The sequence below is a fragment of the Strix uralensis genome, chromosome 1 (genome assembly GCF_047716275.1).
Source record: "Strix uralensis isolate ZFMK-TIS-50842 chromosome 1, bStrUra1, whole genome shotgun sequence".
Taxonomy (NCBI): Eukaryota; Metazoa; Chordata; class Aves; order Strigiformes; family Strigidae; genus Strix; species Strix uralensis.
In genome coordinates this window covers 174,581,339-174,607,819 of record NC_133972.1, presented here as the reverse complement: position 1 = coordinate 174,607,819, position 26,481 = coordinate 174,581,339, and the positions used below count along the sequence as shown (strand labels likewise).

General features: G+C 63.8%; 2 protein-coding genes across 4 annotated transcripts; one reads left to right on the top strand and one right to left on the bottom strand.

Moving 5' to 3' along the window:
• LOC141952245 (casein kinase II subunit alpha-like) lies at positions 1-21,001 on the top strand. Of its 3 annotated transcripts, none has more exons than XM_074889471.1 (13): positions 1-169; positions 9,078-9,196; positions 10,611-10,722; positions 11,630-11,731; positions 14,983-15,033; positions 15,795-15,854; positions 16,472-16,555; positions 17,543-17,653; positions 17,924-18,025; positions 19,754-19,854; positions 19,952-20,100; positions 20,263-20,352; positions 20,816-21,001. In XM_074889471.1, exons 2-13 carry the CDS (start codon positions 9,096-9,098, stop codon positions 20,851-20,853), a joined length of 1,101 nt encoding a protein of 366 aa, XP_074745572.1. In that variant the 5' UTR covers positions 1-169; positions 9,078-9,095; the 3' UTR covers positions 20,854-21,001. The 3 variants fall into 3 exon arrangements, with proteins under 3 accessions (XP_074745572.1, XP_074745562.1, XP_074745583.1); XM_074889461.1 differs by lacking the exon at positions 20,816-21,001 and adding an exon at positions 20,480-20,767; XM_074889482.1 differs by lacking the exons at positions 9,078-9,196; positions 20,816-21,001 and adding an exon at positions 20,480-20,767 and having other exon boundaries at positions 44-169.
• A 1,394-nt stretch (positions 21,002-22,395) lies between these two features.
• Positions 22,396-26,229, bottom strand: DGAT1 (diacylglycerol O-acyltransferase 1; the record flags this gene model as incomplete). Its single annotated transcript, XM_074889447.1, is given in 15 exon segments — positions 22,396-23,057; positions 23,148-23,210; positions 23,331-23,390; positions 23,392-23,419; positions 23,550-23,615; positions 23,707-23,819; positions 23,930-23,974; positions 24,211-24,252; positions 24,396-24,434; positions 25,179-25,282; positions 25,384-25,458; positions 25,544-25,672; positions 25,766-25,871; positions 25,996-26,048; positions 26,144-26,229. Coding segments are annotated over 15 exon segments (1,156 nt in total), but the record flags the coding sequence as incomplete, so codon positions are not given.
• Between the last annotated feature and the right edge of the window lie 252 nt (positions 26,230-26,481).

Below are 26,481 nucleotides of genomic sequence, written 5' to 3'. Positions count from 1 at the left end.
CCCCGCTGCCGGGCTCCGCCGCTGCCGCCCCCTGTGGGCCCGGCGGGCCCGGCCCGGCCGACGGCGCCGCCGCCAGGAGCCGCCGCCATCTTGTCACCCCCAGCCGAGGGGAGGCCGCGCCCCTCCCACAGCGCCGGGCCGCGGCGCTCGGCCAGGCCCGGCCCCAGCGGTGAGGGGACAGCGGGGACACGGGGGGGGCGCGGGGGGGCTGGGGAGGGTGGGGGGGAGGCGGGGAGTGAGCGTGGGGGGGGGGGAGAGTGTGAGGGTGAGTGGGGGGTGACAGGAAAGTGGGGGGAGGGGGGAGCGTGGGGGGGTGGGGGGGTGTGAGTGAGCGTGGGGGGTGTGTGGGGGGGTGATGGTGTGGGGGTGAGTGTGGGTGGGGTGTGGGGTGAGTGTGAGGGTGTGAGGGGGGTGATGGTGTGGGGGTGAGTGTGGGTGTGGGGTGAGTGTGAGGGTGTGTCAGTGCGGGTGAGTGTGCAAGGGTGAGCGTGGGGGGTGAGCGTGGGGGCGTGGGGGGGTGAGGGTGAGTGTGGGGGTGTCTGGGGGGTGTGTGGGTGCATGTGGGGTGTGAGGGTGAACACGGGTGTGTGGGAGGTGAGTGTGGGGGTGTGTGTGGGGTGTAACAGTGACTGTGGGTGTCTGGGGGGTGTGTGGGGTGAGTGTGGGTGCGTGGGGGGGTGATGGTGAGTGTGGGGGTGTCTGGGGGGTGTAACAGTGACTGTGGGGTGTCTGGGGGGTGTGTGGGTGAGTGTGGGTGCGTGGGGGGGTGATGGTGAGTGTGGGGGTGTCTGGGGGGTGTAACAGTGACTGTGGGGTGTCTGGGGGGTGTGTGGGTGAGTGTTGGGTGTGAGGGTGAACACGGGTGTGTGGGGGGTGAGTGTGGGTGACCGTGGGGGTGTGGGGGGGGTGTAAGGGTGAGCGTGGGGGTGTGTGGGGTGAGTGTGGGGGGGGGTGGGGGTGAACAGGTGGGTGTGTGGGTGCGCGGTGGGGTGTGAGAGTGAGTGTGGGGGGGTGTGGGTGCCTGTGGGGAGTGTGGGGGTGAGTGTGGGGGTGTCTGGGGGGTGTGTGGGGTGAGTGTGGGTGCGTGGGGGGGTGTGGGTGAACACGGGGCTGTGAGGGGGTGCAAGGGTGAGTGTGGGGCAGGGTGGGGGGGGTTGGGGGGCCCTGGGGGTGCACAAAGGAGGGTTGGGGGAAGGGCAGGACACCCCGGGGTGGGGGTGGGGGGGGGCGAGAGGCGCTGGGTGTCAGTGGGGCGAGGGGGGGGGCACCCCTGGGCAGCACTTCGAGGGGTTCTGCGTGCCCAGTCGTGGGGGGGGTGTGAATGTGCAAGGGGGGGCCCTGCCCCATTGCTGGGGCCCACCGGGGCAGGGGATGGTCAGGGGGTTTGGGGGGGGGCTGTGGGGCAGGGCAGCACCTCGCTTTGGGGGAGCAGGGGGGACCCTTCCCGGCGTGGCGAGGGCTGGCGAGAGTCTACTAATGAACTTGCCCTTCGTTAACCAACCCCAGCCCGTTTGAGTCCCCGCTCGGAGGGTGTTAATTAATTAATTAATTAATCAATCCACCTTCCCGTCTCGAGCCGCCCCGGGATCCCAAACCCTGTCTGTAGGCGCCGACGAGGAATTTTTAAGCGTCTCCCTTCAGCAATGCCGGCGAAACGGGGTGTCGTCCCCAGGGAGGGGCCCCCCCGTCCTCGGCAGGGGGCTGAGGAAGAGGAGCGCAGCCTTCAGCCCCCAGCACGGCGAGGGCGAGCGCGGCCCCCCGGCGGGGTTTGCGGGGGTCTCGCCGCCGTTCCCGGCTGGTGGCGGGAGGTGCCGATGTCGCCGCTTTGGGCTGATTGTGCCTCAAAAATCTCCCCGCGTGTTCCCGCCGCCTGGAAACGCTCGTGTGGGGCAGAAAGGTCTCGGGTTTAAGATCTTGACCCTTTGCTGCGTCTCCGCCCGCTCCGAGTCTTCCGCCGCCCGGTTTGGGGTGAATTCCCTCGGGGGTGGGCGCGGGGGGCTCGGGGTCGCGTCCAAAGGGCAGCGGAGCCGGGGAAGGGGCTGGAGCACAAGTCCTGAGAGGGGGGAGCTGGGGGGGCTCAGCCTGGACAAAAGGGGGCTCAGGGGAGACCTCGTCGCTCTCTGCAACTGCCCCAGAGGAGCTTGGAGCGAGGGGGGGGTCGGTCCCTTCTCCCCGGCGCCGGGACGAGAGGAACCGGCCTGACGTGGCGCCGCCGGGGGAGGTTTAGGTGGGACGTTGGGAACAATTTCTCCAGCGAAAGGGTCGTCGAGTGCCAGAACCGGCTGCCCGGGGCAGCGGGGGAGTCGCCAGCCCGGGAGGGGTTTAACAGCCGCGCGGGGGGACGCGGGTTAGTGGGGGCCTGGGCAGCGCCGGGGGGGCGGTTGGACTCGGGGAGCTCCGGGGTCTTTCCCGGTGATCCTGTGTGAGAGGGGACACGGTCGCCACCGGAGTCCCCCCAGCCCCCCCCCCCCAGGCAAATGAGCCATTTTGCCCCAAACTGAGGCCGTTCCCTGCGGGGCGGTTGGATGTAGGGGAGCAGTCGCGGTGATTTAAAGGAATAAGGATGTTCTGGAGCATCCCCGGCTCGAGAGCCTTCCCTGCGCCGAGGATGACGAAGGCACGGCTGCCCGCGCTGGGGTTTCAGGTGGATCTGAGGTGGCTGCGGCCAACCGGCCCGGCTGCCGGAACCATCTGGGGCCAGACCGCTCCCGGACCCTCATCCCGATCCGGCCAGACTGCTCCTGGAGAAACATCCGGATCCGACCAAACTGCTCCTGGGTCTTCATCCCGTTCCAGGCAACTGCTCCCGGACCCGCATCCAGATCTGGCCAAACCGCTCCTGGAACCACATCCTGCTCCGGATAAACCACTCCCGACCTCATCCCGATCCACCCAAACTGCTCCAGGACCCTCATCCGGATCTGCCCAAACTGCTGCAGCACCTGCATCCTGATCCGATTAAACCACCCCTGGATCCTCATCCCGATCCAGCCAGACTGCTCCTGGAGGAATATCCGGATCCAACCAAACTGCTCCTGGATCTTCATCCCGATTCAGTCAAACTGCTCCAGGACCCTCATCCGGATCTGTCCAAACTGCTGCAGCACCTGCATCTGATTAAACCACCCCTGGATCCTCATCCTGACCCACCCAAACTGCTCCTGGATCCTCATCCTGATCCATCCAAACTGCTCCAAGACCTTTATCCTGATCCAGGCAACTGCTCCCAGACCCACATCTGGATCCGGCCAAACTGCTCCAGGAGCCACGTCCTGGTCCGGGCAAACTGCTCCTTCTCCATATCCCGATCCACCCAAACTGCTCCGGGACCCTCATCCAGCCAAACCACTCCTGGAACCACATCCTGATCCGATGAAACCGCTCCCGGATCCTCATCCCAATCCAGTTAAACTGCTCCAGATCCTCATCCCAATTCATCCAAACTGCTCCGGGACCCTTGTGATCCAACCAAACTGCTCCAGCACCTGCATCCCGATCCGATTAAACTGCTCCTGAATCCTCATCCTGATCCATCCACACTGCTCCAGGACCCTCATCCTGATCTGTCCAAACCACTCCTGGAACCACATTCTGATCCGGATAAACCACTCCCAGCCCCTCATCCCAGTCCAGCCAAACCGCTCCTGGACCCTCATCCTGATCCGGCCAAACCGCTCCCAGACCCACATCCCGATCCAGCCAAACCACTCCGGGCCCCGTGTCCCAGCCGGGCTGTCCCGTCCCTCTTTCCCACCATTGGACGGGGCCAGTCGTGTCCCCAGACCCTTGGGGGTCCAAATCATGGAGCAGCCGCAGGGAGATGGGGATGAGCCTGTCGTGGGGGGTGCCCAGCTCGTGTCGTGGCTTTGAAATTGGGGTTTGGAATTGCCCAGTGAGGGCTTCCCTGTTCCCGCCGTTCCTGAGTGGCTGGTGCTGAGGAGAGGCTTTTTTTTTTTTCCAAAAATTTTCCAAAAAATCTGCGGCTTAAAAGTCACCAGGCCGGAGCGTGGGCAGCCGGAGCGATCGGCCCCCTTGGAGAGGCAGCACCTCTCCTGGAAACCATCCTCCGGCCTTTCCCGGCTGCGTTTCCCCTTTCCCGACTCGTCAGCTCGGATATAAACCCGCGATGTTCCAGCTCCGCACCGGGGTCCTGCCCTCCCGGGTCCCCGAGCCGCTGCCGGCGCGGATCCCCCCCGGATCCCCCCCGGAATTTGAGTTCCCCGGGGCGTGGGAGGTGGCTCCCTGCCCCCACCGTGCCGAAATCTTGGGGGGAGGCTGCTCGGAAGCCCCCCGAGGCAAGGCCAGAGCGGTGCTGACCTCAGCAGAGAGGAAGGCAGCCTTCATCCTCCTCAGCGCCACGCCGGCCCTTTGGCTTTGCCCGGTGCCGTTTTGGGTCACAATCCGGTGCTGGGGGAGCTGTGGCCGAGCTGACTTGCCCCGTCCGTGGCCCCGTCACGCCTCCGCGCTCTCAGCGTCTTCCCAAATCCATATTTTCATTATTTCCAGAATTCTCCGTTGCGTAGCGTGTGGAAGACGCTCCCGAGCACGTTCCTGACTCGTCGATGAGTTTAAGGGAGGACGTGAAGTTGGGGCTTTTTGGGCCTCCACGTTCATTAAAATCTCAGCGGAGCAGCTCGGCAGCGCGAGGGGCTGGTGGCGCTTCCTTAAATCCCATAAATCCACGCGTACGGGAGCTTTTTTTTCTTCATCTGCGACTCCTTGGGATGTTTCCAGCCTCCTCGCCCCCCTTGCCATGGCCAGGGGGTTTGCGCCGTGTCTCCGGTAACTCTCGGTGCCGCCGAGCTCTGGTGGCTTCTGTCGTTTTGGCTGATGGAAATCTGCTGGATCCGGGGGGATCCCGGCGCCCGCGCTGAGTACGAGCCAGCAGCGTGCCTGGGTGGCCACGGTGGCCACCGGCATCCCCGGCTGGTGTCGGAGAGCGCGTGGCCAGCAGGACCCGGGCAGGGCTCGTCCCCCTCGAACCCCGGGTTCGGTTTTGGGCCCCTCGCTCCGGGAAAGACACGGAGGGGCTGGAGCGCGTCCAAAGGGCAGCGGAGCCGGGGAAGGGGCTGGAGCACAAGTCCTGAGAGGGGGGAGCTGGGGGGGCTCAGCCTGGACAAAAGGGGGCTCAGGGGAGACCTCGTCGCTCTCTGCAACTGCCCGACAGGAGCTTGGAGCGAGGGGGGGGTCGGTCCCTTCTCCCCGGCGCCGGGACGAGAGGAACCGGCCTGACGTGGCGCCGCCGGGGGAGGTTTAGGTGGGACGTTGGGAACAATTTCTCCAGCGAAAGGGTCGTCGAGCGGCAGAACCGGCTGCCCGGGGCAGCGGGGGAGTCGCCAGCCCAGGAGGGGTTTAACAGCCGCGCGGGGGGATGCGGGTTAGTGGGGGCCTGGGCAGCGCCGGGGGGGCGCTTGGACTCGGGGAGCTCCGGGGTCTTTCCCAACCGCTCGGCTCCTGTAGCCACCACGTACATTTTCCCTTCAGCCCAGCCCCAAGATTGCCAGAGTTTGGGGCACAGGAGTGTTTTGGTCATTGAGCTGGAGATAAGGCCGAGCTTTGCTGGGCCTGGCTTGGCTGAGCCTCTCTGTGTCCGTGTGCCGTCAGTGCTGAGCTCCAGCTCCTGCTCCTTCAGAAAATCCTCCGGGCGCAGCCGCTTCTCGCGGGGAATCTGTGCGGAAGGTTTTGTCCCCCCTCCGCTTCCCCCCTCATTTTTGGGGGGGACCCAGGAGCGTCCCCAGTGCCCCCAGCACCTCCCTGCGCCCCGCCCTGAGCGAGCGGAGGGGCCAGGGCCGTGGAGCCGCTCCCAGCCTGGCGTTTCCAACCACCTTCCATCCTCTTGGTCTCGGTGGCAGCCGCCTCTCTCGGCGTTTCAATCCACCGAGCGGCTCCGGTTTGTCACCCAGAGCCAGCATCGGGGATATTAAACCTCTCGCCGCCTTGACTTGCCAAAATCCTGCCGGCGGCGAGTTTATTTAGTGCCGCGAAGGCTTTGGTGCTTTTTGAGCCCTCGAAGCACGGTCCTGACCGAGGAGAAAAAGCCCAGAAAATCAGGATTTGGTGCCTCGCCGGCAAAACGAGCTCGGGGAGGATTTTAGGGCAGCGGCTCTTGGCGAGTGGCTGGTGGCCCTGGGCCAGCTGGAGCGTGGTGGCATTTCCCAACCGGGAGAGAGGTCGGAGCGTGTTCCCGAGGCCTGGCCCAGCTGCCCCCAGCTTCGTGCCGACACCTCCGCGGGCGTCGGATTGCGGCGGTTTTCCCCGAGCGGGCGGCGGGGAGGTGGCCCGGAGCTTCCCGGTGCCGTCCCCGGCAGCCGGCACATCCCAGAGGCCGATTCTGGCTTCCCCCGGAGGCTACTGGTGGCCGTGGCCTTGTCTGGGGGGGGCTGTGAAGCCGTGACAGGGCCCAGCGCCGCGGCGGAGCCGAATTTCTTATGCCGGGGTGTGTTTTGGAGCCGTGGTGGTGCAGCCACAGTGCTGGGGGGGACGGAGACCCTCAGCCCCCTTTTCCTGAGGGATTCTTTGGGGGGGGGGCGGGGGGCTGCGTCTGTGCCGAGGGCAGGGGTCTGCTCAGGCGGGGGTGCTGCCTGTCCTGCCCGCATGTTGTCAGAGGCAGCTTCCCTCTAAACCCTTTAGAAATTAAAAAAAACCCCAAACCCTCTGAAATTAGCACAGAACGGAGAGGACGGCTTTTTTTTTTTTTTTCTTTTTTCCCCGCAGGTTAAAAATATTTGAAAAGTGGGACAGGATGACAGGATTTCTGCCTTTTCTGCCTTATTTCGGCGTGGGGGAGGCTCGGCCGAGCCGGGGGGGGACATCGCAGCGGCGGGAGGAGAAACGGGAACGCAGGGAACGCCGGCCGACACTTGCCTGCGCCCCGGCGCGGGGTTTATTTTTATTTATTTAAAATCATCAGCTTTGGTTCTCCCTTCCCCGCCGGGAGCACTCGGGTTTGTGGGAGCGGGAGCTGTTCCTGGCGCCACGGCAGGATTTTCTTCCTACCTCCAAAAAAACCGGGCTTTGCTCTTCGCTGAGCTGAACGTCGTCGCTCCGCTGCCGGGATCCACGCGCCGTTTCCCTGACCGGTTGCAGATGGGACCTGGGGGGATTTTTTTTTCCGTTTTTGAGTGATTTTTCTACCTCTCCAAACCCTGCTCTGGGCTGCAGGGGCCCGGCTGGGCTGGCGGAGCCCGTTAACCTGGTGGAAAACTCTTTTTTTTCTTAATTTCCTGGGCTGCTGAGCTCCGCGCGCTCCCCGCCGGGGTCGGGCAGCGGTGGGCAGCAGCCTCAGCCCATCCCAGATGGTCCCGTCCTGCCCAGCCCCAGCCCTGCCGGCAGCTGCCTGCCCCTGGCTCTGCCCCAGCTGGGCAGCATCTACCTTCCGAGATGCTTCTTAACCCTCGTGTAGGATATTCAAAACGCAAAATAAACGTCTAAATCTTCAGTGCTCGGGTTGATTTTGAGACTCGCCTTGGCTTGGCTACGGCCGGAGCAGAGCCCCGAGCTGCTGTGCCAGAATATTTTCAATTTTGGGGAAAAGATCAACTGTGAGGCAAGTTTCTGGCTGCTGTGGGAGGACGGGGCACAGCCAGAGCGGCTCTGCCGAGCCCACGGGCCCAACGGCTGGGTGGCAGCGCCGCATCTTCTCTCGGCGGGTAGCCGGGGTTTCGGTACCTGCCCGTGTTTCCCAGCTTGTGTTGTTCAGCCAAAACATTTTTTCCGTGGCCGCGTGTCCCCTTTCCCTGGGAGGAGGGGGAGCGGCTGGGCTGGCTCGCAGCAGGACTCGTGGCCGTCCCCTCTGCGGTGGCCCAGCTGGCTGACACGGCACGTTTCACCGCACGGGGTGGGGTGCGGCCGGCAAGAGGAGAGCGTGTGGCCTCGCCGGGGCCAGTGGGCTCACACACGGACCCGCTGGGGCTGGTGGGCTTGTCAGCGGTCTCGCCAGGACTAGTGGGCTCACGTGGGGTCTTGCCAGGGCTGGTGGGCTCACATGTGGTCTCACTGGGGCCAGTGGGCTCATGTGTGGTCTTGCCAGGGCCAGTGGGCTAATGTGTGGTCTCACCAGGGCCAGTGGGCTCACATACTGTCTCAGCAGGGCCAGTGGGCTTGTGTATGGTCTCACCGGGGCTGGTGGGCTTGTGTGTGGTCTTGCCGGGGCCAGTGGGCTCATGCATGGTCTCACCAGGGCCAGTGGGCTTGCAAACAGTCTCGCCAGGGCTGGTGAGCTCGCGTGTGGTCTGATCAGGGCCAGTGGGCTCACGTGGGGTCTTGCCAGGGCTGGTGGGCTCACATGTGGTCTCACTGGGGCCAGTGGGCTCATGTGTGGTCTTGCCGGGGCCAGTGGGCTCACATACTGTCTCAGCGAGGGCCGATGGGCTCGTGTATGGTCTTGCCAGGGCTGGTGGGCTTGTGTGTGGTCTGATCAGGGCCAGTGGGCTCGCGTATGGTCCTTCTGGGGCCAGTGGGCTCGCTCGTGCTCTCGCCAGGGCCAGTGTGCTCCCGGAGAGCTGCCGGTGCAGCGGGTCGGGGTCTTGCCGCGGGACCCGCCCGTCCGGGGGGGCCCAGGAGGGCTCCGCCCCCCGCGTCCTTGGGGAGGCGACAGACTTTGGCCACGTCCACCCCCCGGGGAGAGCCACAGGGCGGCTGGTGCGAGTCCTGGGGCCGAGGCCGCGAGGAGACGAGGGGCATCTCCCGGCGGCCCTTTCCCGGGGCAGCGTCTTGGTGCGGCCGATATTTATTTTTATTTTTTCTCTCGACGTCTCTTTTTTTCCCATTCCCCTCCCACCGCGGAGGCTCAGCCCGAGGGTCGCGGGCGCACGCGGTGCCGCAGGGTTGGGGGCGGGGGGAAGGTTTCTACCCTTTAAAGCTCCGACAGCTCCGGGGAGGGCCGAGTGGTTTTGGGGGGGCCGGGGGCTGGGTGAAGAACACCCCAACCGCCGGCTCTGCGCCCCCTCGCTTTCCGCACCCTCCGCGCCCCCCTGCTCCGCTCGGCAGCCCTGGTTTTGTTGTTGTTTTTTTTTTTTCCCCCCTGTTTCTCTCCCAAGTGTTGCCTCATCCCAACTGACGTGTGTTTGTATTTTTAGGGTGATTGAGGTGGAAGCATGTCGGGGCCAGTGCCGAGTCGGGCCAGGGTCTATGCGGACGTGAACACTCAGAGACCCCGCGAGTACTGGGACTACGAGTCGCACGTCGTGGAATGGGGGTACGCCTGGGAGAGAGCGGGGGGGCCATCGCCGCCGCCACACCCCCCCCCCGAGGCAGGACCGGCTCCCGCGCTCGAGCCGGCACCTCTGCTCGCCTTGAAGCCTTTTAAACTCGACCCGCGTGCCCGGCTTTAAGCACGGGAGCTTAATTAAAGCAACGCGACGAGGGTTTGGTTCTTGGCGGAAGGGCCGGAATCTCAGAGCCAAAAGGGGGTTGAGAGGCCGAAGGCGAAAGTCTCGTGACTCTTTTATTTTTTCCGGAGTTCCCCTGAGGGCTGGAGACTCGTGGAACTTGCAACGAAACGACCAGTTGATTGTTTTATGGCTTGGCCACGGGCTGGGCCGAGGGCCCAGCTTTGATTCCGCAGGTACTCCCGCGGCGCTCGTCCGCCGCAAACACTCCCCCTGCTCGCGAGCGTCTCCCCGGGCCGCGGGGGACACAGCCAGCTCCTCGCTGCGGACTCGTGCTAAAAATCTATAAAAATTAAAAGATTTTGACAGCCGAGGCCGCGGCGTCAGGAGGCTGTGCCCGCGCTGCGCTTGGCTACTGCCGGGGTTGGATTCGGAGCCATCCCGGGTGTTTTCCCTCCTCTCCACCCCGACCCTGGCTCGCTGCCGCTCGTGGTACCGGCGACCTCGAAACGAAAAGCTTTTTATCCACTTCCAAATCCCCTGCGCCAGGCAGAGCCTTCAGCCTTGCCGGGATGGTAATTCCTCCTCTTCCGCCAGCAGCCTGCCTTGGGTTTATTTATTTATTTTTGTTCCCCCACCCAGACCACCCTCACAGTTAATATTTTCCCCGAGCCTTCCCGCCCGGTTCCTAGCGAGGACGAGCGACTCCTCCCCCCAGCGCTCGCCGCCTTCCCTTCCTCGGCGTTTGCCGAGCGTCCCCGCGGGGTGAGGAGCGACGCGGGCGCGTGGGGCTGCCGCTCCGCCGCCCCCTTCGGCTCCTTCGTGGCCTCTGGTAATTCCCAATTCCCTTGGAATTCCATCAAACCCGCGGCAGGGCGGGGGGGGACCCTGTGCCTTCCCTCCTGGGCGTACAGAGCGAATGCTGCTGGGTGACTGTGGTTGGACCGTGGTGGATTTAAGGACGCGGAGGTTTTAGGGCTGAGAGTTGGCTGATTTCCTTCCCATTTCTGGGAGGGAATAATTTCTTTTTACAAATCCCGGGTGTGCGAGATCCTTTCCGATACCAAGGAGGGGGTCCTAGAGGGGGTTTTACGGTGGCTATTTGGCTGGTCTCTGCCCCGAGCGAACCGCGGGCAGGCTCTGGAGCTTGGGGCGAGCAGCCACCGCCTCCTCTTCGTAACCGAGGAAAGGGAAAGGTGGAAGAAGATCGTCTGCGCTCCGAGCCGGGCGCGCGCCGCCTCTTCATCTCTCTTTTTCTCTCTCTCTCTTTTTCTCACGCAGCAACCAAGATGACTACCAGCTCGTGCGGAAACTCGGCCGCGGCAAATACAGCGAAGTCTTCGAAGCCATCAACATCACCAACAACGAGAAGGTGGTGGTCAAAATCCTCAAGGTGGGTGTTTTTTCTTCACTGCTCCGTCCCTCCGCCGACAGCTCTGCGTCTGCGCCTTTCCCTGCGCTCTCCGCGCGCTCGCGATGCTCAGATGAGCTGAGGAAAATGTCAATCCCCCGGGCGAAAACTTGCTGCGGGTTTGTCTCCTTCCCGAGCGAAGCCGAGACGCCGCTGGGCTTGGCTGCTGGAGCTTTTTCACCAAATTAAGCCTTTTTTTTGGGGGGGGGGCGGGACTCAAACCAGCGATGGGAGCGGGGAGGCAGAAGCAGTGGGGCTGGTCGGCCCGCGGTGGCGAGCGAATTTCTGTGGTGTTAACAAGTCACGGGAAATTCAAACTCGGTAGGATGGATGAGATTTAAAGCACGGGGATGATTTTAAGCCTTTGCAAGAGAAACAGTGAGCAGGGAAGGGGCGTAGGGACCGAGGAGCGGCACAGAAATACGCGTTAAGAAAAGCTCGAGGACGGGTCGCGAGTGAGAACGTGCGAAACGTCCTCGGTGACGTATTTGCCCGGAGTCCGGCCTGGCCTGATGGAGAGGCAGAAAACCAGCTCCAAGGGCGGAAACGAGCATCGGTGCAGGGGGGGGATTTCCCCGAGCTGGGCACCGAGGCGTTACGGAGCGATTTCACTGAGTTACGCTTTCCTTGGCTCGGTGTTTCCCAAGTTTTAGCCAAGCCTGACTTGAAGGAGCTGTCTGGGACAGTCCGGTCAAGTCTGGGACTTGAAAAAAACAAAGTTTGCTCTTGAAAACCATTTTTTGTAGTAAAATAACGTCTCAGAGGTCCCCTGAGCGCGCTCCCGGCGCTGGTTTCCTTCGCGCGACCGAAGAGCTGCGCGCTCCTTCGCCTCCCGCCGCCGCCAGCTCCGTCGGCCGGTAACCGGCTTTTGTTTCTCTTTTTTGATCAGCCTGTGAAAAAGAAGAAGATCAAGCGCGAGATTAAAATCCTGGAGAACCTCCGAGGGGGCCCCAATATCATCAGCCTGCTCGACATAGTGAAAGACCCCGTGGTAAGGAAGGGGAAGGGGCCGCGCTGCCGCCGGCGGAGGGGATTCCCGCAGAGCCCTTCCCCACCCCGGTGGCAGAAAAAGGCTCCTCGAGCTCGCGCCGACGGCTCCTTGGGTCTGGCGGCCGAAACGAGCCCGGGGGAGGTTCTGTGCCCCTGCGCGAGCAACGGAGAGGCGAGAGGGTAGAAATGGAAGCGGCTAGTTTTGCTTGATCCAGCAGCTCCCCAAAAAAGGGGCTGGGAGCAAGCGACGCTTCTTCCCCTTGGGGTTATTTTTGCCTTTCAACCCCCCCCACCCCGGTCTTGTGCGGCGTCGGGTGGGTTTGTCCTCGCTGGGGGACACCCCTGGCCCCTGCGAAGGCTGAGGAGGAGGCCGGGCGGTGGCCGACGGGGCTGAACCGACGTAAAACTCAAGGCTGCACTCAAAGGGTTGTGGTCAACGGTTTGGTGTCCACGTGGTGTCCCTCAGGGATCGGTACTGGGACCGGTACTGTTTAGTGTCTCTGTTGGTGACATGGAGAGCGGGATGGAGGCACCTGCCGATGACACCCAGCTGTGTGGTGGCGGTTGACACGCTGGAGGGAAGGGATGTGCCATCCAGAGGGACCTGGACAGGCTGGAGAGGTGGCCCCAGGCCAACCTCATGAAGTTTAACAAGGCTGAGTGTAAGGTCTTGCACCTGGGCCGGCGCAATCCCAAGCCCAAACACAGACTGGGCGATGGGTGGGTTGGGAACGGTCCTGGGGAGAAGGACTTGGGGGGGTTGGTGGATGATAAGATCAACGTGAGCCAACAGTGTGTGTTTGCAGCCCAAAAAGCCAACCAGATTCTGGGCTGTGTCCCAGGCAGTGTGGCCAGCGGGTCGAGGGAGGGGATTCTCCCCCTCTGCTCTGCCCTCGTGAGACCCCACCTGGAATATTGTGTCCAGCTCTGGAGCCCCCAGCGCAAGAAGGACATAGAACTGTTAGAGCGAGCCCGGCGGGGGGCACGAAGGTGCTCGGGGGGCTGGAGCAGCTCTGCTGGGGGGAGAGGCTGAGAGAGTTGGGGGGTTCAGCTGGAGAAGAGAAGGCTCCGGGGAGACCTTAGAGCAGCCTCCCAGGACTGAAAGGGGCTACAGGAAAGGAGGGGGGGGGAACTCGTCATCAGGGGGGAGGGATAGGATGAGGGGGAACGGGTCTAAACTGACAGAGGGCAGATTTAGGTCAGATCTAAGGAAGAAATTCTTCCCTGTGAGGGGGGCGAGGCCCTGGCACAGGTTGCCCAGAGAAGCTGTGGCTGCCCCCTCCCTGGAAGGGTTCAAGGCCAGGTTGGACGGGGCTTTGGGCAACCTGGGCTAGTGGAAGGTGGCCCTGCCCGGGGCAGGGGGGTTGGAACTAGACAATCTTTGAGGTCCCTTCCAGCCCAAACCTGTCTGGGATTCGATGAAAATGGGAGGAAATGGGGGTCGTGCCGTCTCGAGAAAAGGGGATCTTTGGCGGCGGAGGCGAAGTTCCCGTGGGACGGGCTGATGAAGCCGCCGGTTTATTGTCGCGCGGCGGAATTTCTCCCGAGCCCGTGCCTGGGTCCCGCCTGGGTCCCGCCTGATGCCGCTGATTAAGGAGCCGCCTTATTAGGACGAATTAACAGGGCGTCGCTGAGCCGGTTTTAATCCTCCGGCGGTGGCGAAAGGCGGCTGCTTGCGGGGAGATAAGAGCGAGGGGGGGGCCCTGGGGACAGGCCCCTTTTCCTGACGAGGTTGGGGGGGCTGGTGGGTGACGTCGGAGGGGACAGAGAGGGGACAGTGGGTTCTGTGGCCAGCGCAAGATCTGGGGTGCAGGCTCCGGTTTGGGGGTGTTTTGGGGAGCGGTGGGGGTTGCTGAGGGTGAGGGTACAAGGGCTTGGGGGGGGTCTTGGGCCTAAAGGGCCACCCTGGTCTCTGCGGGGGGATTTGGGAGGGGGTCAGGGATGTTGGGGGGGCGGGGGGGGGCGTCTACCCTGAACATAGGCCCTGGGGGTCCTGCCCCGAGCTTCAGTGTCTCACTGGGAGGAGGAGGAGGAGGAGGAGGAGAGGAAAGAGAAAGGGGCAGGGGTGGGGAGAGCCCGACAAAAATAAGCCCTAAAGCCCCACAAACCCCGGCCCTACAAACCCCAGCCCTACAAACCCCGGCCCTACAAAAATAAGCCCCATGAAACCCCAGCCCTACGAATCCCAAGCCCTACAAAAACCCAGCCCTACAAAAACGAAGCCCTACAAACCCCAGCCCCACAAAAATAAGCCCTATGAAATCCAAGCCTTACAAAACCCAAGCCCTACAAAAATAAGCCCTACAAAACCCAGCCCTACAAAACCCAATCCCTACAAAACCAAGCCTTACAAAACCCAAGCCCTACAAAACCAAACCCCACAAACCCCAAGCCCCACAAACCCCAGCCCTGCAAACCCTAAACCCTACAAAACCAAGCCCTACAAACCCCAGCCCTACAAACCCAAGCCTTACAAAACCCAAGTCCTACAAAAAACAAGTCCCACAAACCCTGAGCCCCACAAACCCCAGCCCTACAAACCCCAGCCCTACAAACCCTGCCCTACAAACCCCAAACCCTACAAAACCAAGCCCTACAAACCCCAGCTCTACAAACCCAAGCCTTACAAAACCCAAGTCCTACAAAAACCAAGTCCCACAAATCCTGAGCCCCACAAACCCCAGCCCTACCAAACCCAGCCCTACAAACTGCAGCCCTACAAACCCCAGCCTTACAAAACCAAGCCTTACAAAACCAAGCCTTACAAACCCCAAGCCCTACAAAACCAAACCCTACAAACCCCAGCCCTATTAAACCCAGCCCCACCAAACCCAGCCCCACAAACCCCAAACCCTACAAAACCAAGCCCTACAAACCCAAGCCTTACAAAACCCAAGTCCTACAAAAACCAAGCCCCACAAACCGTGAGTGCCACAAACGTCAGCCCTACCAAACCCAGCCCTACGAACCCCAGCCTTACAAAACCAAGCCTTACAAACCCCAAGCCCTACAAAGATAAGCCCTACCACACCCCGACTGAACACACATCCTGAGCCCAGCGGCAGCAGCTCCCCGGACGCCTGGGCCGGGGCCGTGTTCCCGCGCATCCTTCGCGCCGTGGGGGTGCTGAGGCGGGACGGGGCCCCCCCCCCACCTTGTGGGCTGCCGGCAGCTGCCCGCAGCCTGCCCCCTCCGCCCCCTCCTGCCTCGGGGAAGACTCACCCTCTCCCTTTTTCCCCCCGTTTCTCGCAGTCCCGGACGCCTGCCCTGGTCTTTGAGCACGTCAACAACACAGATTTCAAGGTGAGCGACCGCCGCTCCCCAGGCACCCCCCGAACCTGAGGATCTGGGGGGGGGATCCCCGACTCGCTCCGACGCCGCGGGGAGGGAACAATCCTCCATGTCAGAGGCGTGGAGGGGGCTGGCGGCGCCGTCTCGCCAGGGCCGGGGGATTTGGGCCGGTGGCCGGAGGCTTTTTTCCTCCATTTTGGTGTTCAGGGAAGAGCCGGGGCCGTGGTGCCGGCGTTTGGGCTTGTCCCCGCTCTGGGCCACGCCGCTCCGGCCGTTGGCCACCGTGGGCTCCTGTCGCAACCAGGCGTCGGCCAACGCGCGGGCTGAAAGCTCGGATTAGTTGAGCCGTGCTCGCCGCGAGCCTGGGCTGAGGCCGAGGCTTAACGAGACCGTGGGAGGCGCTGAACCAGCGGCCGCTTTGCCTGTGGCCGCTCTGTTGTGGTTTTTAACGAGGGATTAACGCGCTCAAGTCCTGCCTTGACCCTTTTTCCCACCGGCTCCTCGTCCCCGAGGCTTGGCCGGGGGGCGGCTCGCGGAGTCGCTCGGTGAGGACACGAATCCTTCCCGGCGCTGGAACGGGGTGGGAACGGGGAAGGACACATGTTGCCGGCGCTCCCCGCGTGGGGAAATCGCGGCTACAAAGCGTGTCCTAAACCCCCAACCGGGCCAGTTTGTGCCTCCGGCTGCGAGTCGTGACCCCGCCAGCGCCCCCGCAGCCCCGTGCCGGGGTGTTGCCGTGTCCTTAACCCGCCTCTCGTCTCCGTTTTTCCCAGCAATTGTACCAGACGCTGTCGGATTTCGACATACGGTTCTACATGTACGAAATCCTAAAGGTGAGCTCAGGGGGCGCCTGGGAAATCCACCCTCTCCCAGATAATCCTCGCTCAAGCAAAGCCCTCGCTGCTTAAATCTGCCCCCCCGGGTGGGGAGTTGACCTGCAGGAGTGGGCTACTCAACCCCGCTGGACCGTTGCCCGGCCACGGCTTCTCGGGCCGCCACCGCGCTGAGGGGAGGCTCGGCCGCCGCCACGCAAGGTCGCCGTGTCCTTGAGAAGCAAAAATCATCTTTTTTCTCCCCGCCGCTCCCTCGCGCGGCCTCCGCCTCCGCCAGCCTTGGTTGGAGGCCACCGGTGGGGCCGGGGCCGTGCCAGGGTGGCCAGGACGGGGTGGGGTCAGGTTGCCAAAACCCCCTCCCTGAGTCAGCGCAGGCCTCCTCGCTCACGCTCCGGCTCTTAGGGTTTAGGCTGGGCTTTAGGCGGCGGGGGGCGAGCCCAAATCTCCTCCTGGGAAGGGTGGGGGCGCGTGCTGAGCGCCGGCAGGATTTGGCGGGGGGCTGAGCCCCGGGGAGGGCGTCGCTGCGTCGCCGAAGCCGGGGGTTGACCGCGGCGGCGGGTTTAGGCTGGGGTAGGGGGGGGTGTGTGGATCCTGAGGGCTCCCCGTCCCCCCCGCAGGCGCTGGATTACTGTCACAGCATGGGCGTCATGCATCGAGACGTCAAACCCCACAACGTCATGATTGACCACGAGCACAGAAAGGTAACGCTCCGGCCCCAAACCCCCCCGCGGCTCCGCCAGCGCCGGGGCAACGTCGCCGTGAAATCCCGCGTCGATCTCAGCCCCGGCGCGGGGCCGGGGTGGGGGGTGGGGGGGGCTGAATTGCCAGCTGGTTTTTTTTTTTAATTTTTTTTTTTGGAAATAACAGGTGACCGTAAAACCCGCACCTGCGCCCAGTAAAACTCCCTTTATTTGCCACCTGTTTGTGGCTTGTAAACGCAATTTTAGATTTTTTCCGACACCTCGGCGGCGACCGCCCAGCTGGGCACTCCAATAAAAACCACTTCAAAGCTGGCGAACGCCCCCATTTTCAGCACAGGAAGGGGCCAGCCCCCCCCCCCCACCCCTTCCCCACGCTCTTTGGGGCGCTGTGGCCTTTAAAATCCACCCCCCCCCCCCCGTCCGGCGGGCGCCCGAGCTGAGCCCCTTCTCCAAAAATTAATATTAAACCCACCAGAGAGGCTCTTCGGGGACGGGCAGATGTCACCGCATCTCGATTTTTTAATAAGGTTTTTGACACAAAACGGAGCAGGGAGACGCGGCTCAGAGGCTCGGCGGTGCGTCGGGAGGTTCAAAGCCGTAATTAGAGTAATTAGCAGCGGTTTGCTGACGGGCCGCGTGGGTTCAGGGCTGTCCTGCACCCGCTGTCCTTAACGGGCCGCGAGCGGGGCTGCAAGTCCCCGGGGGCTCCAAACCTGATGGGTTGGAGAACAAAAAATAACCCCAAAATGGGGTAAAAAAAACCCCTCGAGGGGCCGATAATCCTGAGCTGGGGCAGGGCAGGAATGGGGGGGGACACACACACACACGCTGTCACCCCCCGAGAGGCTCCTGCCACCGCTCCTCCTCGCCCCGTGAGGAAGAGGAGCAGCCCCGGGAGCAAAGTTGAGGCGTGAAGGGGGGGGCCCGCGGGGTTCTGGGTCTCCCCCTCCCCACATTTCCTCTCCCCCCCCCCCCCTCCTCCTCCAGCTGCGCCTCATCGACTGGGGGCTGGCGGAGTTTTACCACCCGGGCCAGGAGTACAACGTCCGCGTGGCCTCGCGGTACTTCAAGGGCCCGGAGCTCTTGGTGGATTATCAGGTACGTCCCGGGGGCCCCCCCACGGCTTTTCCCCGCGGGGTGAACTCATGGGGGGAGGCAAAAATAAAAAGGGAGCCCCCCCCTCTTTATTGCAGGGTCTGGCTGAGCCCCCCCATGCCCAGAGACGGTCCTGGGCCAAGTGGAGCTGCTGGATGCGGCTCTAGAAACCCCGGGGGGGGGCTGGGGGTGTCTCCCCCCCTCCAGGCCTTTGCTGACCACACCCCCCCCCCCCCCCACTTCTCGCTCTCCCCCCGCCTCGTTTTCTCCCAGATGTACGACTACAGCTTGGACATGTGGAGCTTAGGCTGCATGCTGGCCAGCATGATCTTCCGGAAAGAGCCCTTCTTCCACGGCCACGACAACTACGACCAAGTGAGCTCCGGGGCAAGGCGCTGCCCCCCCCTCGCCCCTCCCCGCCACGGGGGTCTCAGCTCCCTGTCCCCTCCCCGGGTCCTGCTCTGTGTCCCCTCCCCACACCAGGGTCTCTGCTCCCCGTCCCCTCCCCACCACAGGCTCTTGGCTCTCCCTGTCCACGTTGGGGTCCTGCCCTGTGTCCCCTCCCCACACTGGGGTCCCCATCCCCTCCCCACGCAGGGGTCTCTGCTCCCTGTCCCCTCCCCACCCTGTCCCCTCCCCACAACAGGGTCCCAGCTCTTGGGGTCTCAGCTCCCCGTCCCCTCCCCACAACAGGGTCCTGACTCCCAGGGTCTCTGCCCTCTGTCCCCTCCCCACACTGGGGTCCCAGTTGCCCATCCCCTCCCCACACCAGGGTCCCGGCTCTCCCTCTCCATGTCAGGGTCCTGCTCTGTGTCCCCTCCCCACACTGGGGTCTCTGCCCTCCATCCCCTCCCCACGACAGGCTCTTGGCTCGTCAGGGTCCTCCTCTGTGTCCCCTCCCCACCCTGGGGTGTCAGCTCCCTGTCCCCTCCCCACACCGGGGTCTCAGCTCTCCCTCTCCACACTGGGGTCCTGGCTCCTTGTCCCTTCCCCACACCAGGGTCTCTGCTCCCTGTCCCCTCCCCACACAGGCTCTTGGCTCTCCCTCTCCATGTCGGGGGTCCTGCTCTGTGTCCCCTCCCCACACTGGGGTCCTGGCTCTCAAGGTCTCTACCCTCTGTCCCCTCCCCACACCAGGGTCTCTGCTCCCCATCCCCTCCCCACAACAGGCTCTTGGCTCCCCCTCTCTACGTCAGGGTCCTGCTCTGTGTCCCCTCCCCACACTGGGGTCCCAGCTCCCCATCCCCTCCCCACACCAGGGTCCCAGCTCTCAGGGTCTCTGCCCTCCGTCCCCTCCCCACATCAGGGTCTCAGCTCTCCCTCCCCACACTGGGGTCCCAGCTCCCTGTCCCCGCTCCCCATCCCCTCCCCACAACAGGCTCTCCCTCTCCACGTCGGGGTCCTCCTCTGTGTCCCCTCCCCACCCTGGGGTCTCAGCTCTCCCTCTCCACACTGGGGTCCTGGCTCCCTGTCCCTTCCCCACACCAGGGTCTCTGCTCCCCATCCCCTCCCCACAACAGGCTCTTGGCTCTCCCTCCCCACATTGGGGTCCTCCTCTCTGTCCCCTCCCCACACTGGGGTCCCAGCTCTCAGGGTCTCTGCCCTCCATCCCCTCTCCACGTCAGGGTCCTGCTCTGTGTCCCCTCCCCACACTGGGGTCCCAGCTCCCCGTCCCCTCCCCACACCGGGCTCTGGGGCGAGCTGGCAGCTAACTGGGGGGTGACTGGGCAGGGGAGCAAAGCACTGGTCATACTGGGAACCTGCCCGCCCAATTCAGTCACTCCTTGGTTGGGCTCGGTGGGACGCTGGCTACCGCCGTTCTCCCGCTGCGGGGCTGCCGTGGGGCCACTAAAACCCCTCCAGAACCCGCTTTTGTGGGATCTGCCCCCCTGCATCCCCCCTCGGGGCGAGGAGGGGAATGGGGGCACCTGCCTGGGGAACACCCCGGGGAAAGGCCTTGAGTGCTCCTTCCACCCTGGGGGTGCTTCACCCCTCAGCTCGGGGATCCTCGCCGGGGTTGGGGGGGGGGGTCTGGGATGGGGGCGGTGGCTGCGGCTCTGCCCTCGCCCTCAGCGTCGCTGCTTTCCCCCCTCCCCCCGGCAGCTCGTGCGCATCGCCAAGGTGCTGGGGACGGAGGACCTGTACGACTACATCGACAAGTACAACATTGAGCTGGACCCGCGCTTCAACGACATCCTCGGCCGGTGGGTGCGGAGCCGCGTGCCGGCCGCGCTGCCCCGCGCCTGGGCTCGAGGCTGATGCAGCTCTTCCTCCTCCTCCTCCTCCTCCTCCTCCTCGCAGACACTCGCGGAAGCGGTGGGAGCGTTTCGTCCACAGCGAGAACCAGCACCTCGTCAGCACCGAAGCACTCGATTTTTTGGACAAGCTGCTGCGTTACGACCACCAGACGCGACTCACCGCCCGCGACGCCATGGAGCACCCCTACTTCTGTACGGACACACCCCCCCCCCCCCAAAACCCCCCTTTGGCTGCTCCGACACCCCTCCTGCTCCTTCCCCGCCACCCCCATCCTCACCCACCGTTTTGGGGGGGCTCGGCGCTCCCCTCAGTGTGTCAGGGGGGGTTTTTGACACCCGTCGCTCTCCCCGCAGACCCCATCGCGAAAGACCCGGCAAGAATCGGCCCCTCGGCGGGACTTTCAGCCGCCAACACGCCCGTCAGCTCCTCCAGTATGTTGGCAGGTGAGTCCTAAAGCCGGGCGGGGGCTTCACCGCCAGCTCAGGAGCAGGAAGGGGGGGCCGGGAGGGGGGGGGGGGGCTGCAGGTCTCGGAGCCGTCCCGACGCGGCGCTCTCCTCTCTCTGGCGCAGGTATTACCTCGATGGCCGCGTCCCAGGGGCCCATCGGCGGCCTGGCAGCGTCGCCCGTCAACGCGCTGGGCTCGCCGGTGCCCGCCGCGGCCGCCGCGCAGCCCTGACCTCGCCTCGCCGCCCCCCCAACCCCCCCCAGCTCCGGCCTTCTGCCCTCCCACCCCCCCGCCCGGAGCCCGACACGGGGTTGGGGGCAGGGGGGAGAGCGCTCTGGAATTTTATTTTTATTTTTGTTGAGTACGGAAAGAAAAAGAAAAAAAAAAAAGAGGAAAAAAAAAAACCCAAAAACCTGTAGGTTCCTTTTTTTTTTTTTTTTTTTTTTTTTTCTCTGTGCAGCACCAATTTCCCCCGCTCTGGCGCTGGACCAAGGCTGATCTCTGTGGTGTCTGTGGCGGGGGACGGAGCGAGCTGCGTTCTGCTCCGCAGGATCGTGGTTAGTGATGCAACTACAGTGTAGAAATCTAAAAAAAAAAAAAAAAAAAAAAAGGATAATAAAATTTATTTTCTATGTCCCTAACAGGACAGCGGGAGCGGCAGCTGCTTCTTGGAGAGGGGGGGGGGTGTTGGCTCAGGGAGGGGGGGGGCCCTGGCACAGAACAGACACAGACTCTTGGGTGTCGGGGGGGGGTAGGGTGATGGTTTTAAACTGAAAAAGGGTGGATTTAGGTTAAAGCTAAAGGATAAATTTTTTCCAATGAGGGTGGGGAGGCCCAAGTTGCCCAGAGAAGCTGTGGCTGCTGCCCCCTCCCTGGAAGGTTGGGCGGGGCTTTGGGCAACCTGGGCTAGTGGAAGGTGGCCCTGCCTGGGGCAGGGGGTGGCACTGGATGGCTTTAATGTGTCGTGTGTCCCCCCCCCCCCAATCCAGTGTGGGATTCGATGATAACGTGGCTCATCTTTAGGGTGGAAGGTGAAAGAAACAGGTAAATTTTTCTAATTCCTGGGTTTTTAAGGCTTAAACAAAGTCACTCTGGTGTGGGAGAGGCCTGAGGAGCGTCTGGGTCATCGTCGGTGCCGGGACAGAAGAGACCTTGGTGTTCCTCCTGCTCTCGGCAGTGGTGGGGCCAGGAAGGGCCTGGGGGGGTTGTTGGGTTTTTTTTTTTTTTAATATCCCAGCTGATAGGTACAAAGGTTTTCATCATTTCAGTGATCAGATTTAAACGGGAGTTTGAGAATTGTCAAATCTCACAGATTTGAACATTCTTAATGCTGAGAGAGTTGGGGGGTTCAGCTGGAGAAGAGAAGGCTCCGGGGAGACCTTAGAGCGGCCTTCCAGGACTGAAAGGGGCTACAGGAAAGGGGGGGGGAACTTGTCATCAGGGGGGAGGGATAGGACAAGGGGTAGCGGGTCTAAACTGACAGAGGGGAGATTTAGGTCAGATCTAAGGCAGAAATTCTTCCCTGTGAGGGTGGTGAGGCCCTGGCACAGGTTGCCCAGAGAAGCTGTGGCTGCCCCCTCCCTGGAAGGGTTCAAGGCCAGGTTGGACGGGGCTTTGGGCAACCTGGGCTAGTGGAAGGTGGCCCTGCCCGGGGCAGGGGGTGGCACTGGAGGAGTTTTGAAGTTACCCCCCCACCCCAGTTGGAGATTCTGTAACTGGGGGTGACACTCGGGGCTGTTTGTGCCCAGGGGGGTGTCCCCCCCTCCCCAGCACCCCTGGGGACCCTTTGGGGTTCACCCCTGGCTCTCCCCACCCCCCCCCAAGAGTCCCAAGCTGGTGGGGGGGTCAGGGGGGCTCCCCCAGGCTCCAGCTGGGGGCAAATCCCCAGCCAGGGGAGGGCTTAACTGAGCCTTGGGGGGACAGACTGCTCCCTCCCCCCCCCCCCCAAACTGTCTTCTCCAGCCCCCCAGAGGGGGCAGAAAGTGCCCCCCAGCCACCCCCCATGGTCCAGGCAGGGGGAGAGAAAAAAAGAAGAAAAAAGAAAAAAAAAAAAAGACACTTTAATCACTCGGTATTTGACAGATACAATCCAAAAGGGTTAAAAAGTGGCTGAGTGAGCCCCGAGCGAGGTGTGGGGCAGCAGGTCTGGGCAGCCCCCAGGCCAGGCAGCTGCCTGCACCCGGCCGAGCAGGCAGGGCCCGGGGCTCGTGGCCAGCAGAGCCACAGCCGTGGCAAGTGACGAGGGGGGACGGAGGGGACAGGCCCACGCCAGACCTGTCCTTTAAAGTGCCGTAAAGCGGGGGCCATGCCAGCCCCGGGGCGGGGGGGGACCCCCAGGAGGAGAGGGGGAGCCCCCAGGAGCAGAGGGGGGGCCCCCAAACCCCCCCGGGGAGGAGGGGGGGGGCCTATTGCATTGATCCGACATTCAATGGACGAGGAGGATCCCACCGGCCCTTCCCTGCGGCTACCGGTGGCCCCCTCAGGGCTGGCACCGGCCCACGGGGGGGCACCAGGAGGGATTAGGGGTGTAGGGGGGGGTTTTGGGGGCCCCCCCCTCACTGGTTGCCCTCGTAGTTGAGCACGTAGTAGTCGTGGACATACATGAGGACGGCGATGGGCTGCCCGATGATCAGCGACATCCAGACGGCTGCGTTGCCATAGTTACCCCGCAGGAATTTGGAGACAAACCAGGCCAGCGGGATCTGGGGGCCGGGGGGGGGGAGCAGCGTCAAAACCCCCTTTTTGGGGGACCCCAAGGCCTCCCCCGTACCCCCAAACCCCCCCTGACTCACCTGAGCCGCCATCCCCATGAACGCCCAGAGCCGGAACATCTTCAGGGGGACGCTCACCAAGTACTGGGAGGGGGGGAGATGGTGTCAGCCCTAAAACGGGGGGTCTTGGGGCCCCAGGAAGGGTTTTGGGGGGGCCCCAGGGAGGGTTTTAGGGGCCCCCCCGAGTGGGGAGGAAGCGCTGACCTCGTGGAAGAAGGCAGAGGCCAAGAAAACGGCCGTCTGGGCCGTCCACTTGCTGGCCCCCCCGCTTCAGCATGGGCTTGTAGAAGTGGCTGAGGAGCAGCACCCCGTTAGTGCCGAGCCCCCCCCCCCGCCCAGGAGCCCCCCCAAAAACGTGTAGGGGGGGTCACAGAGTTGGGGGACACACACACACAGAGTCCCCTGCTGCCACCCCCCACCTACCGCAGACACCACTTGTGCACGGGGATGTTCCAGTTCTGCCAGAAATAAGTGACCGACTCCGAGTTCCTGGGGTGAAACGGGGGGAAAATGGTGTTTGGGGGAGGGGGGAGATGCACCCCCACATTGACAGGACCCCCCCCCCCAAACACCCGCTCACCACCAGTCCCGGTAAAACTCCCGGTCTCCGAACTGCATCACCTCGGCCACCACGTTGAGGCAGGAGTGGAAGAACCAGTAGAAAAAAATGAGCCAGATGAGGTGGTTGGGGACCTGGGGAGGGGGGGGGGGGCGGTGAGGGGGGGGCTGGGGGGGTGGGGGAGGGCTCTGGGGGTGCCCCTCCCCCGGCCCAGGCAAAGGGGGGTGGGGGGGTGGTTACTCACGGCCAGTTTCAGGAGCCGCTCGATGATCCGGGAATAATCCATGTCCTGGGGAGGGGCCGTGTCACCCCCCTGCGGGTGGGGGGGGGCGGGGGGGGGGGCAGGGAGCGGGTGGGGGGGGGGCGCAGGGGACGGGCAGGGGACAGTCCACAGGCAGCCTCTGCCCCACTGAGGCCATGCAAGGGGGGGGGTGGAGCCTCTGTCTCACACCCACCCCCCCCACCCCCCCCAATCACCAGTCCCTGGGGACCCCCCAAGAAGTGCCGGGGCCCCCCCGCACCCACCCGAAACGGCTTCATGGAGTTCTGGATCGTCGGCACCATCCACTGAAAGAGAACAGGCGGCTGCAGCCCGGCATGGGGGGGGGGGGGGTCCCCCCACTGCCCCCCCCCCACTGCCCCCCCCCACCCCCCAACGGCTCCCTGCGCTGGCAGAGCCCCCCCAAACCCCCTCCCACCCCCCCCAGTACCTGCTGGATCAGCCCCACCAGCAGCTGGATGAAGAAGAGCTGGAAGACAAGAGGCAGCGTCGGAGGGGGGGCACCCCCCGCCCCCCCCCCCCATCTCAGGGGAACCCCCCCCCTCATCCTTCCCACCTCAGGGACCCCCAAATCATCTCAGGGATTGACAACCCCCCCCCCCAATCACCCCTCATGGCTCAGAGCCCCCCCCATCACCTCAAAGGTCCCCCCCATCCCTCCTGCCTCAGAGCCCCCCCCATCACCTCAGGGGACACCCCCCCCCCCCCCCCAATCATCCCTCCTGTCCCAGGACCCCCCCATCCTCTCAGATACCCCCCCCCATCATCATCCCTCTTGTCTCAGAGACCCCCCCCATCCCCTCAGAGATCCCCCCCCAATCATCTCTCTTGTCTCAGGGCCCCCCCATCCCCTCAGAACTGCCCCCCCCCATCATCCCTCCTGTCCCAGGGACCCCCCCCATCCCCTCAGGGCCCCCCCATCCCCTCAGAGACCCCCCCCATCATCCCTCCTGTCTCAGGACCCCCCCATCCCCTCAGATACCCCCCCCATCATCTCTCTTGTCTCAGGGCCCCCCCATCCCCTCAGGGCCCCCCCAATCACCCCACCTGTCTCAGCCCCCCCCCCCCCCCAGTCCTGCCTTTGCTGTAGAAGCAGAGGCCAAGTTGCCATCAGACCCTCACGCCCATCCCCTCTTCAGAACCCCCCAAGACCCCCCCAAACCCCCCCAACCCCCCCCCGCGACGCCCCCAACCCCCCCCCCCCATCTCTCACCATCTCGAAGAGGCGCCGCAGCAGGAAGCGCTTGCGGACGCGGGGGGAGCGGGGGAAGTTGAGCTCGTAGCAGAGGGTGGGCGCGAAGAGAAAGTAGTAGAGATCTGCGGGGGGGGGGAAGAGTGTGGGGGGGGGCCACAGGGAGCCAAACGCCCCCCCCGGGGGTCTCAGGGCCCCCCCAAACCCCTCCAGGCCCCCCACTCACTGCGGTAGGTGAGGTTGTGGGGGTAGGTGACCCCGCTCTGCCCCACGTCCCCGTTGCCGTTGGCGGCTCCGACACCTGGCGGAGAGGAAGAAAGTTGTGACCCCCCCGCAAAAAAAAAAAAAAGTGGGGTGTCCCCCCCACACCCCCCCCAGCGCCAAACCTGCATCCGCGGGGGCCGGGGGGGGCGTTTTCGCCTCCCTCCACTCCCGACACCATTTATTGACGTCCCTGAAGGAGAAGAGCTTGAGGAAGACGATGGTGTAGACGCCCAGGGTGAAGACGGCCCCCACTGGTGGGGAAAAAAAGGGGGGGGGTTAGAAAAAAAGGGGTTCCTGCCCCTCCCCACACCCCCCCCCAAATTTATGTCCCCCCCCCCCCTCACCTGGGGTGATGGAGGTGACGATGAGGACGGTGCCGGCGGGGAAGCAGAGCACGGCCACCAGGTTCAGGGTGTGGAGGGCGGCCCCCACCCCCTCTGAAATGGAGCCCTGGGGGGGGGGGGGATGGATAGAGGAGAATTTTTTGGGGGGGGGCATTGAGAAGGGGAGGGCACCCCCTAAATATGAGGAGGGGGCTCCCAGCGCCCCTTCAATATGAAAGGGGGGGGCTCACCACTGCCAGGCGTCTCTCCAGGGCCAGGGCTACCACGGCGAAGATGTTGGCTACTGTGGGGGGGGGGGGATGAAAAAGTGATTGGGGGGCAGGGGTGCATCTCTGCAGCCCCCCCCCCGGATTTGGGGTGCTGGGGGGGGGCACTCACCGATGATTAAGCAGAGGGAGGGCCAACTGTAGGGGTCTTTGAGGAAGAGGGAGACCACCTGGATGGGGTCCACCAGGATCCCGTATCTGGAGGGGGGGGCAAAAAAAAAAAAAAAGGGGGGGGGGTGTCAGCAACCACCTCCCGGAGCTGAAAGGGCCCCCCCCAGACCCGCTGTGGAAGGGGGGGGCCGGGGGGTGGCAGCGTTTTCCCATGGGGATGGGCCCTGCCCACCCCCCCCCCCAGGGTGGGATCCCAGGGATTGATGACACCACCCCCTGTCCCCCCAACCCAGAGTGGGGGGAGGGTCCCTGTCCCCAATATGGGGGTGTCGGGGGGGT

What these genes read in the sequence shown, in the direction of transcription:
- LOC141952245 (XM_074889461.1), top strand. Translation starts at nt 9,096, where the DNA reads ATGTCGGGGCCAGTGCCGAGTCGGGCCAGGGTCTATGCGGACGTGAAC. An exon ending in AGCTCTTGGTGGATTATCAG is followed by an intron (nt 17,654 to 17,923) that starts GTACGTCCCGGG and finishes GTTTTCTCCCAG; the next exon opens with ATGTACGACTACAGCTTGGA. An exon ending in CATGGAGCACCCCTACTTCT is followed by an intron (nt 20,101 to 20,262) that starts GTACGGACACAC and finishes CTCTCCCCGCAG; the next exon opens with ACCCCATCGCGAAAGACCCG.